Source organism: Trematomus bernacchii, unplaced genomic scaffold (genome assembly GCF_902827165.1).
Source record: "Trematomus bernacchii unplaced genomic scaffold, fTreBer1.1, whole genome shotgun sequence".
Classification (NCBI taxonomy): domain Eukaryota; kingdom Metazoa; phylum Chordata; class Actinopteri; order Perciformes; family Nototheniidae; genus Trematomus; species Trematomus bernacchii.
In genome coordinates, this window is record NW_022987839.1 from 6715993 (window position 1) to 6734501 (window position 18509).

At 38.8% G+C, this 18509-nt stretch overlaps 6 protein-coding genes across 6 annotated transcripts; 3 read left to right on the forward strand and 3 right to left on the reverse strand.

The window, feature by feature from the left end:
- Window positions 1–5738: 5738 nt before the first annotated feature.
- Window positions 5739–6084, reverse strand: LOC117500403 (histone H4). Its single transcript, XM_034153328.1, has one exon. It carries the CDS (start codon window positions 6068–6070, stop codon window positions 5759–5761), a length of 312 nt encoding a protein of 103 aa, XP_034009219.1. The 5' UTR covers window positions 6071–6084; the 3' UTR covers window positions 5739–5758.
- Window positions 6085–7523: 1439 nt separating this feature from the next.
- LOC117500395 (histone H2B 1.2-like) lies at window positions 7524–7948 on the reverse strand. Its single transcript, XM_034153319.1, has one exon. It carries the CDS (start codon window positions 7932–7934, stop codon window positions 7554–7556), a length of 381 nt encoding a protein of 126 aa, XP_034009210.1. The 5' UTR covers window positions 7935–7948; the 3' UTR covers window positions 7524–7553.
- A 1252-nt stretch (window positions 7949–9200) lies between these two features.
- Window positions 9201–9590, reverse strand: LOC117500390 (histone H2A-like). Its single transcript, XM_034153313.1, has one exon. It carries the CDS (start codon window positions 9588–9590, stop codon window positions 9207–9209), a length of 384 nt encoding a protein of 127 aa, XP_034009204.1. The 3' UTR covers window positions 9201–9206.
- A 4041-nt stretch (window positions 9591–13631) lies between these two features.
- Window positions 13632–14228, forward strand: LOC117500398 (histone H2B 1.2-like). Its single transcript, XM_034153322.1, has one exon. The coding sequence runs from the start codon at window positions 13646–13648 to the stop codon at window positions 14024–14026; it is 381 nt and encodes a 126-aa protein (XP_034009213.1). The 5' UTR covers window positions 13632–13645; the 3' UTR covers window positions 14027–14228.
- A 956-nt stretch (window positions 14229–15184) lies between these two features.
- On the forward strand, window positions 15185–15680 carry LOC117500387 (histone H3). The gene has a single exon (XM_034153308.1). It carries the CDS (start codon window positions 15198–15200, stop codon window positions 15606–15608), a length of 411 nt encoding a protein of 136 aa, XP_034009199.1. The 5' UTR covers window positions 15185–15197; the 3' UTR covers window positions 15609–15680.
- A 1849-nt stretch (window positions 15681–17529) lies between these two features.
- On the forward strand, window positions 17530–17948 carry LOC117500401 (histone H2B 1.2-like). Its single transcript, XM_034153326.1, has one exon. The coding sequence runs from the start codon at window positions 17530–17532 to the stop codon at window positions 17905–17907; it is 378 nt and encodes a 125-aa protein (XP_034009217.1). The 3' UTR covers window positions 17908–17948.
- Window positions 17949–18509: the final 561 nt, after the last annotated feature.

Genomic DNA, 18509 nt, shown 5'->3' on the forward strand with positions numbered 1-18509 from the left:
ATATCCATCTATTTATCTGCCTGTCTGTCTGTCTGTCTGTCTGTCTGTCTGTCTGTCTGTCTGTCTGTCTGTCTGTCTGTCTGTCTGTCTGTCTGTCTGTCTGTCTGTCTGTGTGTCTGTCTGTCTGTCTGTCTGTCTATATCTATCTATCTATCTATCTGTCTGTCTGTCTGTCTATATCTATCTATCTATCTGTCTGTCTGTCTATCTATCTATCCATCTATCTGTCTGTCTGTCTGTCTGTCTGTCTGTCTGTCTGTCTGTCTACCTACCTACCTACCTACCTACCTACCTATCTGCCTGGCTACCTACTTACCTACCTACCTACTAGTTGTTTTGTTTGGAAAGGTTGTCATTGTATTGCTCTTTACCAGCACCTGCAGAGTACAGGACTTTACATTGTAAATATTATATCAATCCTATAATATTGGTTTCTAGCATATATCATTTGCAAGTGTTTAAAACAAATGTGGGATACTGATTTCATAAAAAGAAAGACATTCATGATTGTCATATTTTATTATGTAGGATACAGGACTGGACTGTAGTCAAGTAAACTTACTTTACTTATTAGTATTTCCATTTTATGGATTAAGAGGGAATTATTCTCACTTCATTTATGCAACAACTTTATTTAATTTTATGATTAGATTGTTTTGCTTGTGTCATCCTTTGCAAATACATAGTCACAATGCTGGAAACAGGGCTGTTCTAAGCCCCGAGGGTACTACCGCCATCTACTGGCTGCAGTGTTTTTGTGTTATGTATTATTGCATGAGTAAAACTAGAACACTCAGTAGCTATAACCTATCAGCATTTGGTTAAATCAGATGAAAGAATATAATTACTTGACTGTGCGTGGGCCTGGCAGTGGCAGATTCATTTCAGGCAAAAGTGTGCACAATCAACGGTAGGGCATGTATTTTAATTGTTTGAATAATTGATATGGTTATAAAATATAACATCGAAACACTGACGCAAAGAACACGTATTTAGAATGTGTAAGTACGTTTACTTGACTACAGTCCAGTTCTGTATCCTACATAATAAAATATGACAATCGTGAATTTCTTTGTCAATTACTTTTATCAAATGAATATCCCACATTTGTTTTAAGCACTTTCAAATTATATGTTAGAAACAAATATTATAGGATTGATATAATATGTACAATGTATAAAGTCCTGTACTCTGCAGGTGCAGATAGATAGATAGATAGATAGATAGATAGATAGATAGATAGATAGATAGATAGATAGATAGATAGATAGATAGATAGATAGATATAGATATAGATATATAGATAGATACAGACAGACAAGACAGACAGACAGACAGACAGACAGACAGACAGACAGATGGATATCATAGATGGATAGACAGATAGATGGATAGACAGATAGATAGATAGATAGATAGATAGATAGATAGATAGATAGATAGATAGATAGATAGATAGATAGATAGATAGATAGATAGATAGATAGATAGATAGATGGATGGATAGATAGATAGATAGATAGATAGATAGATAGATAGATAGATAGATAGATAGATAGATAGATAGATAGATAGATAGATAGATAGATAGACAGACAGACAGACAGACAGACAGACAGACAGGCAGATAAATAGATGGATATCATAGATGGATATCACAGATAGATAGATAGATAGATAGATAGATAGATAGATAAACAGACAGTTGCTAATTCAGAGGCTCATTGTGGGTTTTATTTTGAAAACAAAATAAAAATGATCAGTTAGATGAGTTTCTTCCCGTTACATGGATATAAAACATTCATAGTTTATTAAATGAACATGCCCTCAGACACTGTTTCCTGCAAGATGTTGCGGCAGTGCCCCGGTACCGGGGTCTCTCGGGCTTAATAGGTTAAGAGAACTTAAAATTCCATATCCGATAAAGGAAATATTTATAAGAATTAGTGATACTAAAATGTGAAAAAATCCACAATTTCTCAGGATGTGATGATGGTAAAATCCTGTAGATTATGGGAAACATTAAAACATAGGATAACACATTTATTTAAATTCAAATGTAGAGAATTAAATAAAGCTACGAATAGTAAATATGTTACTCTAATCCGTATTCATGCTCCCTCTGGGCTACATAATAAACATTACAATGTTGAGTATCACTTTCCCTTTCACCTGAAAACCCTGGTTCTGTAAATAACCTTTTTACCTGTCTCAATGAGATAAACAATTGGATGAATGATAACTTTTTTTTAAATAAATTAGCGAAAAGGAAATTCTACTAGTACGTCTAAAATCAAAACGGCAGAGAGTAGAGTCAGTGTTTTCCAGCATGTCCAAATATATTATAACACAAGTTACTAATTTTAGTCTGAGATATACATTTTTTAAGCCGTTTTAACAAGGTTGCTAAAACTTTTCCACCTTTGGAACATTGCCAGGATCAGACCATTTTTGTTGCTGCTGAAATGGTTGTACATGCTTTTATTACTAGTCGCTTGGACTACTGAAATTCTCTTTTTACTGGTCTCCCAAAAAAATCTTTAATAAAGAAATTGTAATTCATTCAGAATGCTGCGGCCAGGATTTTAACAAACACACAAAATAGGGATCACATTTCCCCTGTGCTGGCATCACTGCACTGGTTACCGGATTCTTTCAGAATTGATTTTAAAGTGCCTTTCATTTTATAACAAGGACATTCAGATCCTCTAATGCATTTCTTTTAGAAGGGCCGAAGGTATTATACAAGGGGAGGCTGCTTTCTGTTTTTATGGCGCCTTTGGAGTTTATAGTCTGTCTTACTCTGTAAAGCACTTTGCGCTGCATCTTGCATGAAAGGCGCTCGATACTGTAAATAAAGTTAATTAATATTATTATACAAAATTGAGATTACACATTTGAAAATAACCACTGTTTATGTTTATTTAGGATCCCCATTAACTTTTGACAAAAGCTACTCTTCCTGGGGTCCGACACTTAAAACAATACAACAATAATGGCCACAGAGAGGCCATGAACAAATACGTTTGACTGGCAATAAAATAAATACAAACGTAGTGTTTTGTACGTATTAAATCATAAATAGCATGTACAATTCACCTACAAATAAGAAGACCAAGCATTTTATACATTAGAAAAGAAGTTAAGCATGGGTTGTTTTCTGGTAAATGATTCCAGTCTGAAGGTGCTATAAACAGGGGTGCACATAACTTTTTTAGTGAGTTACTCAGATGAGTACCAAGAGACAGCGTTTGGTACTCACCCCACACGAAGCGTGGTCCTCCTCAGTGTCTCCTTCACTGTCCTCAATTTACACTTCTTGCATGCTAGATGATGAAGATGCACCTCCCTGTCTCTTTTTAAGCCTCCGATTTGCTTTCTCCAAAACTTGTTGCCAAAACTGTGAAGTCCTTGCATTTCCTGAGGCCAAGTTGAAGGATCAAATACTAAGAAATGATCACATGACTTGAAGTCATATCTGATTTCAAATGTGGGAAGTAACAAAGCACACTTATTTACTCAAGTACAATTTTGAGATACTTGTAGTTGACTTGAGTATTTCTATTTTATGCTACTTTGTACTTCTACTTTTACTCCACTACATGTATTTAATACCTTTAGTTACTTTACAGATGTGGATGAATGATGTGAAATCTAATCAAGTGTTAAATCAGACTTTAGTTCCACCTGGAGTAAATCCACAAGCTACCCTGCAGTATACAAAGTCATTCAAACTAGCTGCTCCTTTACCAGCTTTGAGAACACTTTCATGATCAATCATTATAAAACATATCATATATATTATTCTGAAATGGACCAATCTGCACAATGAATACTTTTACTGTCGCTAATTTCACTATATTTTGATAATACTTTTCTAATTTTACTTGAGTAACATTTTGAATGCAGGACTTTTACTGTAACAGAGTATTCCTACACAAGATCTGAGTACTTCTTCCACCTCTGTCTGATTTCAAACTCTTCCATAACACCCTGAGTAAGTTTGCAGCTGTATGTTTCACTCCACTTTGGTGTAAATAAAACTGCAGCAGCTTGACCACAGAGCGTGAACGTTGTGATCAGATGATTTTGCGCAGTTCTCCAGTGTGTGCGCGGGGCACAGAATGTGCACAGGGGAGTCTCCCACCGCAGCCAGTTGGCGGACTTTTGGCACAATTCTGTTGTTTATACCGACGTTAACCCTGTCTGTGCACACGGCGACCAACTCTGTCGTCCAGTGATCTAAGCCTCTGCCTCCTGGAAAGCTTCACAGGTCCGTCGGTTATGTCCTGCGCGGCTCACCCAGCTCCAGTTCAATCAGTCAGAGAAAGATTTTTTGCAGGGAGCGAAACGGCAACGTAGCTGCTTAATGTCTTTGGGTTTTTTGACATGCCTAGTAGTTTATTCCATTGAGTGTTGACAAGAAACACGTGTAGACGAAATATGTGTTTTGTTTTGATGTTTTGAGGTACGCAAAGGCGCGTAGTGACACAAGTGACGTTACGCAATTCAGATTTGTGCCGCGCATGCGTACCTGCGTACCAGTTATGTGCACCCCTGGCTATAAATGATCTTTGGATCAAGGGAGTGGAGTAAAAGCATTGTGTAGAATGCCTGTGCTACTAATAACTGTTGTAGATAATGTGGATAGTTTTAATATGAATATGAGTTGCAGCCAATGAATATGTCTTCTTATATTGAGCGGAGGCCATTTAAGTGAGCTACACTACACAGTGATGAGCAATGGAGGCATGTTCATCACTGAGATTATTGGATGCTTTCTGGAGGGGTTGGAGGATGCATTTTGGTTAACATCAGCAAAATCAAAAATACATTATTTGACATTTGACACATTACCTGTCATATAGCACCTCAAGATGGACCATTTGCTATTTCTGTCTCAAGTCTGAATTTTTTCATTATATATATCTTATTCCTAGCCGGGAGGAACTGTGTGTTACTGACATCTGCTGGTGAAGATTAGTTCAGATCCAGAGGATTCCACAGACAGGGACACTGTTACTAACACACACCACATTCATCTGCATAGTTTAAAATGACATACTGTGGCTTAAGAGCAGAACATTGAGATACAGTGGAGTATGTGAGAGTCAAAACCTCCACGCTTGGGCTAGAATATGAACACGGATCTCTTCAACACTTTTAATCTTCAGCTGTTCAGTAGCAATCTGAGTCTCATCTGGTTCACAAAATGCACTGCAGGCGATCAGAGTTTGGTGCATAGAGTTTCATTCCTAAGAGAATGAAAACCTGGGCCAGTCTCCGGACCAAAGATGTGAACAGGCTTTTCCTTTTTTTCTATCTTCAAATTCTAATTCCAATGTTTTGACAATTTATTGAGACTTTCTCCTATGTTGGTTAGATTTTCTACTGACTTTAGTGTTGTCTACTATTCATGCGGATGCTCTTAAGCTACTCCCATCCCTATGCTGTTGTTTTTTTCTTTGGCCATCAACCATTATCCTTCTGTCTTTGAATGAACCCTCCTACACTGAACAAAAAAAACAGAACATTTTGAACATCTTTGATGTCAAATAAACAACATTGTCCAATATGTGACATTTTTTATATCCAGTATCCTAGCAAGAGTTCTGTTTGGAGATGGAATTCAGGTTTGATGTTAATCGACTGAAAAATGTGTGATATTGCCGATATCGAAAGGAAACAGACTCTTTAAGTAATTTGGGTGGCTCTTAAAAGAGCCTTTGTTTTTCCAGGTATATCAGGGTGTAGATGTCTAACCTCCGAAGCCGTACAGAGTGCGGCCCTGCCTCTTCAGGGCATACACCACATCCATGGCGGTCACAGTCTTTCTCTTGGCATGCTCGGTGTAGGTGACGGCATCACGGATCACATTCTCAAGGAAGACCTTCAGCACCCCACGGGTCTCCTCGTAGATCAGACCAGAGATACGCTTCACTCCGCCACGGCGAGCCAGACGGCGGATAGCTGGCTTGGTGATGCCCTGGATGTTATCACGAAGAACTTTACGGTGACGCTTGGCGCCTCCTTTGCCGAGTCCCTTTCCTCCTTTTCCTCTTCCACTCATTTTCAGGTATTGTTATGTCGGCTCGTACAGAACGAATGGATAGAAGCAGCATGACCGGCAGTATTTAAATATTCACTGCGGACCTAAGAGAAGACGGAGAGCGGTAAAGCTGCTAGGCGGGGCCAACGCTGCAGCCTCCACATTATCTTTCAACACATTTAAGTCTTCCTTTAAATATTGTTTATATAATTCAGTCAGGCTTCCTTATTATATGACAGATTACAAATAATAAACATTAATGAATTTGTTTTAAATTTACATTTGTCCTAGAAAAGCATGAGCAAAATGTAAACCTAGTTTTTATTACAGTGTATTTTTTTTTACATAAATTACACATTTTTATCACAAAAAACAATGGACACTTCCATTGTTAAATTTGATCTAGCAAAGAGTATTTTCAAAAACTAATCATACATTTCATTTATATTGTTGGGGAATGAGTTAAAGACAATATATATAAGGAATTGTGCATGTTGAATTTAGTTCTGTATTTTTTTTAAACCCTGAAATATGTCCCGGGTCAATTTGACCCGAACATTACCAGAGGGTGCGAAATGTGAACATAACACAAGGGTTAAATGAAATGGACCTCCAAATATATATATATATATTTGTTTTTAAATAAATGAATACAAATATGGTGGATATATTATATAAAAAAACCTATCACTTATTGAAAGCACCCAAGTTGTTTCTTCTGCATCCCTTGTATGCAGATATAGAAGACCAGATGCACCGTGGTAATACATCAAACAATGATTAACAGTTGTACCATAACAAAACATATCGGAACCGAGCTAAGGAGAAGAAAAAGCCTCGACAAGTCACAGACTACCATGGAGCATACGGAGTGTGTGATTGAACAAAGGCTGATCGGACTATTCTCTTTCTGCTGTCAGAAATACTGTTCTTTTGTGTTTAAGTATGTATTTATGTGTCGTGTGTACATGTTTTTATGTAGTGGTTTGTGTATGTCTATTATGTATTGACAAAACAATTTATGAGTTTTAAAAATATAAAAGTAAAATCTTCTAATTGAAGTGGTGTATAAAAGGTTGCCTAGCGTTGTCTGGCATGACACCCAAAATAAAAAAATTAAATATGAAAATAACCACATGTTGTGTCCTGTTGTAGCCAGAGGGTGCTGTTGGACAGATATATTGCATTGAGATGAAAAATAAAGGGAAAGTAAAGCACGGCATGTCTCTACGGCTAATAATTTGTACTTACACTGCGAGAGAAAAAAAAAGTCTTTAAATGATTCACAAGTTGTGTTTTGCCTGAGCCATTGTGGAAAGTGGTGTGTAAACAAGGCCTCTTTGAACGGTTTACGTATCAAATATGTATTTCAAGTGATTTACATATCATGTATGCGAATCATGGATCGTGCATGACACTCATTCAAAACAGAGGAACAAGTCTATAGATGTAGTGGGTGGCTCTTAAAAGAGCCTTTGTGTTGTTGGTATATCAGCAGTAGAGTTTACTTGGAGCTGGTGTACTTGGTCACGGCCTTGGTGCCCTCGGACACGGCGTGTTTAGCCAGCTCTCCGGGCAGCAGCAGGCGGACAGCGGTCTGGATCTCCCTGGAGGTGATGGTGCGGCGCTTGTTGTAGTGAGCCAGGCGAGAGGCCTCACCGGCGATGCGCTCAAAGATGTCGCTCACGAAGCAGTTCATGATACCCATGGCCTTGGAGGAGATGCCGGTGTCGGGGTGGACCTGCTTCATCACCTTGTAGACGTAGATGGCGTAGCTCTCCTTCCTGGACTTTCTCCTCTTCTTTCCAGTCTTGCTGACGCTCTTAGCGACGGCTTTCTTTGAGCCCTTCTTGGCCGCTTTAACGGGGGGTGCGTCTGCAGGCATGATTAGAGAGTGAGGTTGGTCAGACTCTGTGCCACACAGACACAGCGCGGCCTATTTATATCCCCTCGATGCAAATACTGCTGTGCTGTTGCTCGCACGGGATTGGTTATCGTCTGCGCATGACTGAGCCTACGATGTACTTTGATCTGCACCCCCCCCCCCCCTTTTATGTCTTATCCCTGTAGTTTGGTAGCCGCTGGTATGAGTTTAACATATAGTAAAATAGCTATTCACATTTATATTCATATGTTTAAATGTTGTTATAAAATCAACAACAATATATTTATTATGTAGGTATTTTATGTGTTTTTTTCATTTAAATTATTCTAGTGGGCTGTATTTCCACCTCAAGTAGCACCTCTGCTGAAGTGTCTTTTTTATAATTCAAACTTGTTCATCATTTTAATTGAGCACATGCATTTATTCAGACGTGCTTGATTTTTGGACTGAGCCGTGAAAACACTTAGTAAAAATAAGCTTAAACGCCTTTTCAGCGTTTTTGATGCTGAGCATTATTTTTGCTCCAATCAAGTAAAACAAATTATGACTCTTCTCTCCTGACTGTATGATTTACCTTTTTTAAAGATATTTAATTTAAAGACATTTAAATGTAAACTTCCATATTTAAATAAAGTTAATAATGCAACACTGTTGCAGTGCTTTGTGATTAAGTAAAGTGACAAGCTTTTATGGAAATGTCTTCAGTCATTAACTGTCAATTTTTTTGGTAACAATGTTTTATTATTCCCATTTTCATCACTCATATATTGTTAAAGATAAGACACAAATGAGTGAACTCCAACCCTTTAGCACTGCATTAAATGCATTTATGAAGGTTAATTAATGTTCTTTGGTTCATGTGGTAATATATAGAACAGCGAGAGATTTAAAAATTATATATGAAAGCGCGTTGAGCATCGGGAAAAACGGCTATATAAATGACAGGTATTATTATATAGCTAATGTATTAAATGTCTATGTCCCAGCAGAGTGGCTCTACAAGACAGTTCAAACATCAGAATAATGCACATGGTAGCCTACCATATCTGTGTGGGAATTAAATGTGCAGTAGATATGTGTTCCTTCAGTTGGCCATCATAACAAGGTGAATGATTGATGAACAGTGGGATATTTCTAATGTATAATGGAAGGAGAATTCCCCATGAAACCTTTATAAAACTATAAATAATAAAAGGAAGGCGATCTTTAGTTAGGGGTGAGTGTGGCTCTTAAAAGAGCCGTTGGTTTTTTTGAGAGGATGGTTCCTGTAGTTTACTTCTTGGCGGCCTTCTCGGTCTTCTTGGGCAGCAGCACAGCCTGGATGTTGGGCAGCACACCGCCCTGAGCGATGGTCACTCCTCCCAGCAGCTTGTTGAGCTCCTCGTCGTTGCGGACAGCCAGCTGCAGGTGACGGGGGATGATACGGGTCTTCTTGTTGTCGCGGGCAGCGTTTCCAGCCAGCTCCAGGATCTCAGCGGTCAGGTACTCCAGCACAGCCGCCAGGTAGACGGGGGCTCCGGCTCCGACGCGATGAGCATAGTTACCCTTCCTCAGATGTCTGTGGACACGGCCGACAGGGAACTGGAGCCCGGCACGAGAGGAGCGGGTCTTAGCCTTTGCTCTGGCTTTTCCGCCGGTTTTGCCTCTTCCACTCATTTTCAGATGTACTTTCGAAGTCGGAACAAAATAAAGTACTAATCGGACCGAAGAAACCCTCCTTTATATGTTAGAGGAGCGCGGGATGGTTCGCAGCAGAGGGCGGCACTTTTTTAAAGGATTTTCCTCCAATAAGCGGCGGATTCTGGCTGAGTGTCGCTCCTCTGGGCGGAGCTGAGCTCCAAAACGAGCCTTGACCAATTAGAAGTCGAAGGACTGAAGCTGCGTCACCATTTCACAGCCGGTTCCAATGCTTAATAGAGTGGCAAAGTCACGCCCATCTACTTCTGCCCCATGGGACCTTATTTCGGAAAAATAATGTATTGAAGTCAATGGAGAGAGAAAACTTATCTTTCGATCCCGTTTGAATTGTGCCATGAATTACACATATGATGTTTGTCAATCTTAAAAAAGCATTTCCATGTCAAAAAAGTCACAGTTTGTCGTAAAACTGTTGAAATATAAGACTATGAAAAATACGCAACTAGAAAGACTACAAATCCCAGAGTCGCGTAAGTGATGCCACAATTGTTTTCCTCCACTAAGAGATATAAGATCAGCGCCATATAGATATAATCTATCTATATGGCGCTGGCTAAGATAAGATAACTTTAACAAGATGCCTGTGTGCTACCAGGTTGTTCATACCAGCAATGGGTCTTGCTCGTTCTTTCGCTTCCCGTCTGATGAAAGGACCAGGAGTGTCTGGATCAAGCTAGCTAGTAGCTAGCACGTTAGTTAGCATTACAGCCTTGTCATTTGTATTAGCCTTAACATGAAGTAACATTAAGTAACCCAACATGTTAAACAGTAAGAGTAGTAGTCATATTTCGTGAACCCTTTGAAGAGTACTGTCACACCGGTGTGATCATTCTATAATACACAATTTAAGCCCGGGGGAGAAATGCTAACGCTAACGCTAGCGATCTTCTCTACTTCATGCTATCTGCACAAATGGTTGACATTAAACATTAAAACGACCAGGCAGTTCAGAGAGAATCAAAGGAAGGCAGGCAGGCAGCTTTGCATGACATTCTTCAGGACGTGTTTCATTGTAGTGATAGTGAGGGTAGTCAATCGTTTTGTTGACAAGACAGTAGTGACGGCCATCTTGGTGACGTGTGTTGGTCTGTGAGACCAGAGATGTAGTTCATTGAGCGTTTCACACAAACAAATGTGTTACTTCAAAGTTTTACAACACATTTTTTTTTTTTTTACTTGCAAAATTATCTTTTAAATTGACAAACATCATATGTGTAATTTGTGGCACAATTCAAACGGGATCGAAAGATAATCTTTCTCTCTCCATTGACTTCAATACATAATTTTTCCGAAATAAGGTCCCATGGAGGTCCACCGGAAGGGGAGGGACTTCACAAATTACACATATGATGTTTGTCAATTTAAAAGATAATTTTACAAGTCAAAAAAATAAAAATGTGTCGTAAAAGTAATACTTTTTTTGTGTGAAACCGCTCAATGAACTACATCTGCCGTCTCGCACCACACACCAAGACGGCCGTCACGTTGGCACATTTCACTTCTTTCTTTCAGAATGAGGCGAAAAGTATTAAAAGAGGTGAAAATCACTCCAAGTCTGGGCATGTTGAGAGCTGTACATACACACAAGGGGAGTTAGTCGGTTCGTAAGAGCCAGCATGCGGGACCGGGACTCTGGGATTTGTAGTCTTTCTAGTTGCGTATTTTTCATAGTCTTATAATTCAACAGTTTTACGACAAACTGTGTCTTTTTTTACATGGAAATTATTATTTAAGATTGACAAACATCATATGTGTAATTCGTGGCACAATTCAAATGGGATCGAAAGATAATCTTTCGATCCTGTTTGAATTGTGCCCGCATGCTGGCTCTTACGGAACCGACTAACTCCCCTTGTGTGTATGTGCAGCTCTCAACATGCCCAGACTTGTAGTGATTTTCACCTCTTTTAACTTTCGCCTCATTCTGAAAGAAAGAAGTGAAATGTGCCAACGTGACGGCCGCCTTGGTGTGTGGTGCGAGACGGGAGATGTAGTTCATTGAGCGGTTTCACACAAAAAAAGTGTTACTTCACATTTTTACGACATATTTTTATTTTTTTGACTTGTAAAATTATCTTTTAAATAGACAAACATCATATGTGTAATTCGTGGCACAATTCAAACGGGATCGAAAGATAATCTTTCTCTCTCCATTGACTTCAATGCATAACTTTTCCGAAATAAGGTCCCATGGAGCTCAACCAGAAGGGGAGGGACTTCGCCTCTCTATATAATAGTAAAACAAATAATGAGGCGAAAGTAGCCAGCAAAATAATAGGAGGGTTAAAAAACAAAGCATTTTGGAGTAGTATTGTAAACAATTCACAATACAGAAGCTAATGAGCTGGCTTATTTAGTACAGGGAGGAATGACCACAGGCATACCACTATTACACATAAGCTATGTAAAGAACATCCATAAACATTCATCTGTTTGCATCTTGCAAATTATTTATCCATATATCATATTCCATTTACTTGTATATATACTTTTCTTGCAATGTTTCTGTGCAATAAGTTTGCGTTTGTGTGAGTGCCACACTCCTTCAAGAGTGACAACATTAGAAATAATAAAAATAAGAGAGGACTTACTTTTGGTCTACCCATGGTAGTAGCACATTGCTTGCTGATGTCATTTCCACTGTGTCATGTGACAAACAGTTTTTTCACTTCCTCTGCCAAGCTAAAAAGGGATCGGTAACAGGGTTGCGCGCATGTTGTGGGACACACTTTCAGTGTAAAATTACTGTTATTTAAAATATGTTTATTATTTAACAAATAGATTTTACCATTACAAGAGACATATATCAATAGAATAATACAAAAAAAGTAAATAAAAACCCTATTTTAAATGTTATATTTGACATGCAGGTTGGTCACCAAGAAGCTGGGACAAAAGAAAAATGCCATTTTAGGGGATGTTCGAGAGCTATTTGATATTTTAAATAATATTTTGAAACCACTTTTTCTACAACTTTATATACATCTTGTCTCAAGACAAGTATATTTAACACAACAAGTGCATGTTTTAGCTTTTTGGGCATGGACTATTTGATTTTTTATATGTGGGACATGAAATGTCCTCCAATTCTGGAATGACCTTGCAAATCTCAAAACATTGCACTGTTTTATTTGTTTCATGCCCTATACATACCTATTTTTGCACTGTTGGAGGAGCCTGACTATAGTTTTTCATTGCGATATCTACACTGTAGCTACTGTGCACATGACAATAAAGCCTTGAATCTTGAATATAACGTTTTAATAATATTTGCCTTTGGTGGATTAACGGACTTCTGCTACCTTTCTGATTTGGAGATAAAAAATGAGGTCAGTGTTGTTCAATGACCGTGCAGTTACAAAGATGGCATTCATTTTTTTAAATATGTCGTGTAGTAATAGATTTTTTATTTTTTATTCTCAAGACAGTACCAGAATGTGTATTTTATGTTAGTATTTCAAAAAATCTCCTTGGGGAGAATCCCCTCAGACCCCCCTATACAGGTTTTCAGCATGTCAACTCTTTCACCTGTGGGGAAATTGCAGGATTGGCTCCAGGTCGCCCTTTTTATTTACTACAAGACAAATGTGCCTTTTTATTTCATACAGTTACATTTTTATTGAGACAGGGAAATTATCTAAACCTCACGCATGGCGTTTCACTGTCAATGGGGGCGATATAGCGTGTATGTAATTAAATTGCAAATACTGACTTGAGCCCCACCAAAAATACTCTGGAGCCGCCACTGATCCCAACCGATATTTTGATTTACTCATGTACAACACATTATAAAACCCCAATAATACAAATACATAATCAATGGGGGGTTCATTTTACATTTTGTCATCCAATCTGTTTTGATTCTAAAACTCGTTAAGCGCATGCTCCGTCCTGCTCAGAAGACAACCAATCCCGTGGGAGCAACAGCACAGTCATATTTGCATTTGGTGAATATAAAGAGACCGCTCTGTGACAAAGGAATCACCCGAGTCTGTTAACCTCACTCTCTAATCATGCCTGCCGACGCACCCCCCGTTAAAGCGGCCAAGAAGGGCTCAAAGAAAGCCGTCGCTAAGACCGTCAGCAAGACTGGAAAGAAGAGGAGAAAGTCCAGGAAGGAAAGCTACGCCATCTACGTTTACAAGGTGATGAAGCAGGTCCACCCCGACACCGGCATCTCCTCCAAGGCCATGGGTATCATGAACTGCTTCGTGAGCGACATCTTTGAGCGCATCGCCGGTGAGGCCTCTCGCCTGGCTCACTACAACAAGCGCTCCACCATCACCTCCAGGGAGATCCAGACCGCTGTCCGCCTGCTGCTGCCCGGAGAGCTGGCTAAACACGCCGTGTCTGAGGGAACCAAGGCCGTGACCAAGTACACCAGCTCCAAGTAAACCCAAACCCAACACACCGCAAACAAACGGCTCTTTTAAGAGCCACCCAACCCATCCAAAGAACTCATCCTGTTATACTCTATAACTATTCTACCAGAAACCTAAATAACTTATTACACTAATGTAAACATTTTATTTATACAGAATGCTTGGTAAAGCAAGATAAACCATGATTTTATATCGTCCATTCTTTTGACGTAAATACCACCGTGGTGTTTGTTTTTCCAAAACAAAAATAAATACATTTCACAATATGAAGGGAATATGGTGGTGGTTATTTTACTACAATCCTGAGAGAAAATGTTAAATGGTAATATTTATCTAGAGGGGACAAATGAACACATTTATTATTAAATGTTATCCCTCTGCCACCACATACTCAAATGTGCTGTAACAACAATCCAAATGATGTTTCTGGCTAACACTTAAAGCCTCCCTTGAATTATTGATACCGGCAATACAAAGTTATGGGGTTTAATAAGAGAAGAGAATAATTTCACCAATCAGTAATGTCAAAAACACAAACGAAAAATGCTTTGCAAATGCTTGTGAAATAAATAATACATATAAACAACATTCATATGGGCACATACATTTAATATGAACAAGTATGCTATATACCTACATCTTAAACACAAATAAACTCAAATACTTTTATAAGGTGATCTCATTTTTACTGCAGAAGATCATGATTCATTTGCTAATAGGTATTCATTTTACGTCTTACACTCATACTAAAAGCTGGTGCCATTTAAAGACTGTTTCTGTACACTAAATTATTAATGAATTAATTCGTTTGGGTTGTAACTGATGTTAATTCTCATATTTAACTTTTGGGCACAAGTTTAGTGTTGTTGACTAAATTATTCCTTTATTTCAGGGCGAATTTTTCACTACAAATTAAATCATAGTTATACATTAGAAAATGACAGGGTTATATTATATTTAATCATATTTATTTTTCCCTTAACTAAACAAAAGTTCATTTTGAGGAGCCCCCGGATCATCCCCTGTGGAGGAGTGCTTTACATTGTCCAATAGTAAAGCAGCTACAGCGCTAGTGTCTCCCGGCCTGCACCAATCAGCGCTGCCCTGCTCCAGCAGCTCCTTTATAAAGCCGCTGCTCTCAGTTATACAGCACTCCTCTCGCTGTGAACACTGAGAAACTACAATGGCCAGAACCAAGCAGACCGCCCGTAAATCCACCGGAGGAAAGGCTCCCAGGAAGCAGCTGGCCACCAAGGCTGCTCGTAAGAGTGCTCCGGCCACCGGAGGAGTGAAGAAACCTCACCGTTACAGGCCCGGTACCGTGGCTCTGAGGGAAATTCGCCGCTACCAGAAGTCCACCGAGCTGCTGATCCGCAAGCTGCCCTTCCAGCGCCTGGTGAGGGAGATCGCTCAGGATTTCAAGACCGACCTGCGCTTCCAGAGCTCCGCCGTCATGGCTCTGCAGGAGTCCAGCGAGGCTTACCTGGTCGGCCTGTTCGAGGACACCAACCTGTGCGCCATCCACGCCAAGAGGGTCACCATCATGCCCAAAGACATCCAGCTGGCCCGCCGCATCCGCGGAGAGAGGGCTTAAACTGACCTGAGACCAGGACACCCAAACACAACGGCTCTTTTAAGAGCCACCTACACTTTCAAAGAGTTACAATCCTACTCATTATTATGATGACACTGGTTCATATTATTGTTGGTTTACTGTACCGTGATGAATGAAACTAGTTGTTTGCTGAAGTTACATAGACATTAATATGTGAGTAACAGGTCAGTGTAAATGCACACTTATGTCAATTATGGATCATAAAAACTTTATATAAAAAATATGTAATAACGTTCTAAAACCCAAGAGCCACATATATTACACGTATATTCCTTAATAACTGGGGAAAGGTTGTTTTTAAGTTTACTCAAATCTATCGTTCCAAATGTTTCACTTTAAAAAACTGAGAACAGGTGAGTAATAATAATAGATGTATTGTGTAAGTGCTTTTACAGGTGCTCAAAGTCGCTTTACAGAGATATTGAAAAGAAAAGAACAAATACATATGGTTGAAGTTAAAATCAAGCAATATAACAGCCACACATTAAAAGCCAGATTGAAGAGGTGAGTTCTTTGAAGGTGGTGAGGTCAGTATTGAGTTTTTTATTCTGTCAGTAAATTATCCAAATGAAATGTTTTTCATAGTTTTAGTTAACCCTAAACAAATTAATTTTAGTTTAATTGATCTACCACCAAGATGTTTGATGCATCAGTAAAATAAGAAAGCACGTTTTTGATTCATTTCACAACAGAGTCAACTATTTCCCTAAAGAATATAACATCAATCTCATAATTGAACAATTGTTATGATGAAGAATATGCTTAGGACTTGATAATAACAAATTTACAAAACACATTTAAGTATTATTGGTGATTTCTATCATATTGTATTACCTTGAAACAGAACTTGTTCACATATATGATAAGTTTGTATTAAAACAGGGTAGAAAGAGGTGTATTTTGTTATTATTAATATAAACTTTAGACTATTTCAATTACACCATGTTCGATTTAGTTTTTTTGTTTGTAATTTAAATAATGAGTGTCTCTTATGCTTTCCTATAAAACAGATAAAGCTTAATATTTGGTATCTAGTGATCATCTGTCACCAAGAAGCTGTCTGATTTTATTTCTGGTTTCTAAATGAACACTTACTCTCTCCATATAAACAATACAAATTATGTTATATAGTATATTTAAGCATTTAGGAGAGAAATTAGAGGGAAAAAGTCACCGTGCAGCCCCTCTCATTGCAGTAGTTGGAGCAGGTTTATAGTCTTCCCTATCAAAACACAATACATGTACAAACTTTATTAGAATTTTATACGAAAATGAACTTAATCACCATATGTTCAATACAAAATTACCCTCTAACTGTTCATTTAGATGTGCTTTTTATACATTTATTGTTGAAGAGAAAACACAAAGCGGCCCAGTGTTCCTGCTGCTCCTGTGAGAGACCGGCTGAGTTGAGTCTCTACGGTTCTCATGCTGTGTCAAAATATGATTATTTATCTGCCCCTAGTTCGTTCCTCGCAGATTCTTCAGTCTCATCCTCATCTTTCCATCAGTCCCAGTCAACGCATCAGCCTCCAGCACACTTTCAGTGTCTGACTCCATAGAGATATTGCCCTGATGCTGTACAAGCTGAACAAACGGTTAAAACGTACTTTCGTCGTTCTTCAACCGTTTTATATGTTATCTTAATCTGAACAAACAATATACTGTAATGTATCAAGTCTTTTTTGGTTTATTTCATTATTTAGATTTCAATTAAGAAAAATGTTTCTCTTCTATTCTCAAAAACTATGCTCAAAGGGTGATTTATTTAGCGCATGCTCAGTACCCAACCAATCCCGTGAGAGCAACAGCACAATGACATTTGCATCGGATGAATATAAATAGACCACGCTGTGACTTGGCGAATTCATTCTATTTTGTAAACCCTCAACCGTTGATCATGCCTGAAGCAGCCAGCGTCAAAGCGCCCAAGAAGGGCTCAAAGAAAGCCGTCTCCAAGACCGCCACCAAGACCGGCAAGAAGAGGAGAAAGTCCAGGAAGGAAAGCTACGCCATCTACGTTTACAAGGTGATGAAGCAGGTCCACCCCGACACCGGCATCTCCTCCAAGGCCATGGGCATCATGAACTGCTTCGTGAGCGACATCTTTGAGCGCATCGCCGGGGAGGCCTCTCGTCTGGCTCACTACAACAAGCGCTCCACCATCACCTCCAGGGAGATCCAGACCGCTGTCCGCCTGCTACTGCCCGGAGAGCTGGCTAAACACGCCGTGTCTGAGGGCACCAAGGCCGTGACCAAGTACACCAGCTCCAAGTAAACTGCTGCCGCTACTGCTACAAACCAACGGCTCTTTTAAGAGCCACACACTTCATCTACTGACTGATTCTATAATTTAGGGTGCATTTCACATCAACAAAACAGTACAAAGAAAGTGTTCTTTCTCAATAGAACAATCAGTGGTTCAAGTTAGTATATTCCTCAGTGTAACATATCCACTAGTTGCAAAGCTTAAACATTTTTATTTTTTTTTTTATTTGAAGGGAAAGGATGTTTTCACTACTCAGTTTGTCAACTATGTTACGGACAAACTTGATGTCATTACAATCATTTGATTAAGTCCTGCACTTCAAGTAAAATCAAATTTGAAAGGCTCTTGAGTCTATTCTACCATATATCCAAAGATTTTTTAAAGTTTAAAAAATAATTGTATTAAAGTTTTGTTTTTTCATGTGATATGTTCAGCACTGTCATTAAGTTTAGGGATATTTTGTATTATAAAACTACCATACAGGTCATTTTGATAGTTTTAAGAGATGTCATGTAAAACTCCAACCTGTGTAGATATACATTATACCATAAAGGATATCAGAAGCACTATTTTAGATATTTTAAATTTGAAAAAATGAGGTGCAACATAGT